The sequence below is a fragment of the Halyomorpha halys genome, unplaced genomic scaffold (assembly GCF_000696795.3).
Source record: "Halyomorpha halys isolate HHAL.00 unplaced genomic scaffold, Hhal_1.1 Scaffold73.1, whole genome shotgun sequence".
Taxonomy (NCBI): domain Eukaryota; kingdom Metazoa; phylum Arthropoda; class Insecta; order Hemiptera; family Pentatomidae; genus Halyomorpha; species Halyomorpha halys.
The window spans coordinates 1,101,869-1,103,767 of record NW_027104949.1 but is presented as its reverse complement, the minus strand read 5'-3'; the positions used below and the strand labels follow the sequence as shown (position 1 = coordinate 1,103,767).

General features: G+C 33.5%; 1 protein-coding gene across 1 annotated transcript; it reads left to right on the top strand.

Annotated features, from left to right (window-relative positions):
- Positions 1–428: 428 nt before the first annotated feature.
- On the top strand, positions 429–1,745 carry LOC136795535 (zinc finger autosomal protein-like). The gene has a single exon (XM_067046422.1). The coding sequence runs from the start codon at positions 429–431 to the stop codon at positions 1,743–1,745; it is 1,317 nt and encodes a 438-aa protein (XP_066902523.1).
- The last annotated feature ends 154 nt before the right edge of the window (positions 1,746–1,899 follow it).

Genomic DNA, 1,899 nt, shown 5'->3' with positions numbered 1-1,899 from the left:
CGTGAGACTGGCGATAAGCCACATAAAATTGTATACTCTCAATATAAAACAGCTATGTCTGGTAGTTAATAAAGACATATACTCAGCTGTCATTCAGGTTATAACATCATCAATGTCCTCATTGGGAATATATAACTATTTAGATTAGTTAAATCATTATCATAAAGTTAAAATGATTAGGAATCAAAGAAATGAAATCCTTTAAATAAAAGTGAGTATCAATATAGCCCAGTTTGAGGTCTGAACAACAAAAGTATTAATTATTCTATATTATTAATACCATTTTTTAATCTTGTTTTTCTAACCGCATCTCTGGGTCATTTTAATTTAACATAAGGTCAACCGTCTATATGTAGTATTATTATATTTATTGTTCCACAGATCTTGATTGCTTACAAAATGAGATATATCGGATTAAAATTCCTGTTATGCATCATCATGCTCAGGAGAAGGCATGTCAGCATTGTGACTACAAAGGAAGCATACCATCTGGTTTTGAAAAACATATAATGCCTTGTAATTCAGTCGAAAAGCATCAACAGTGCCTTCATTGTGAACATAGAACAGTTGAACCTTGTAATTTAAAACAACACATAATGGCCCGTGGTAATAATAAGAAGCCTCATCAATGTCCTCATTGTGAATATAAAGCTGTTCAAGTTAGTAATTTAAAACAGCACATAATGGCCCGCCATACTGAAGAGAAGCCTCATCAATGTCCTCATTGTGATTATAAATCAGTTCATCTTTGCTATTTAAAAAAACACGTAATGGCCAGACATACTGAAGAGAAGACTCATCAATGTTCACATTGTGAATATAAAGCTGTTCACCTTAGCCATTTAAAACAACATATAAAGACCCGACATACTGATGAAAAGCCTCATCAATGTCCTCATTGTGAATATAAATCTGCTAAAATTAGTAATTTAAAACAACACATAATGGCCCGACATACTGAAGAGAAGCCTCATCAATGTCCTCATTGTGAACATAAAACAGCTGAACTTGGTAATTTAAAAAAACACATAATGGCCCGACATACTGATGACAAGCCTAATCAATGTCCTCATTGTGAACATAAATCAGTTTATCTTAGCCATTTAAATCGACATATAATGGCCCGACATACTGATAAGAAGCCTCATCAATGTCCTCATTGTGGATATAAATCTGTACATAAAGGTGTTTTAAAACAACATATAATGGCCCGCCATACTGAAGAGAAGCCTCATCAATGTCCTCATTGTGAACATAAATCTGTTCATGTTAGTCATTTAAAAGAACACATAATGGCCCGACATACTGATGAGAAGCCTCATCAATGTCCTCATTGTGAATATAATTCAGTTCGTCTTGGTTATTTAAAACAACACATAATGGCCCGACATACTGGTGTGAAACCTCATCAATGTGCTCATTGTGGATATAAAGCTGTTCAAAGAGGTGTTTTAAAAAAACATATAATGGCCCGACATAATTACGAGAAGCCTCATCAATGTCCTCATTGTGAATATAATTCAGTTCAAAAAAGTAATTTAAAACAACACATAATGGCCCGACATACTGGTGTGAAACCTCATCAATGTGCTCATTGTGGATATAATTCAGTTCAAAAAAGTAATTTAAAACAACACATAATGGCCCGACATACTGGTGTGAAATCTCATCAATGTGCTCATTGTGGATATAAAGCTGTTCAAAAAGGTGATTTAAAAAAGCACATAGTGGCCCGTCATACTTAGAGAAGCCTCATCAATGTCCTCATTGTGAATATAAATCAGTTCAAAAAGGTGATTTGAAAGAACACATAATGTTTCGTCTTTCTAATGAGGAATCTCATCAATGTTCACATTGTGGATATAAATCTGTTCAAGTTAGTAAATTAAAAAAATACAT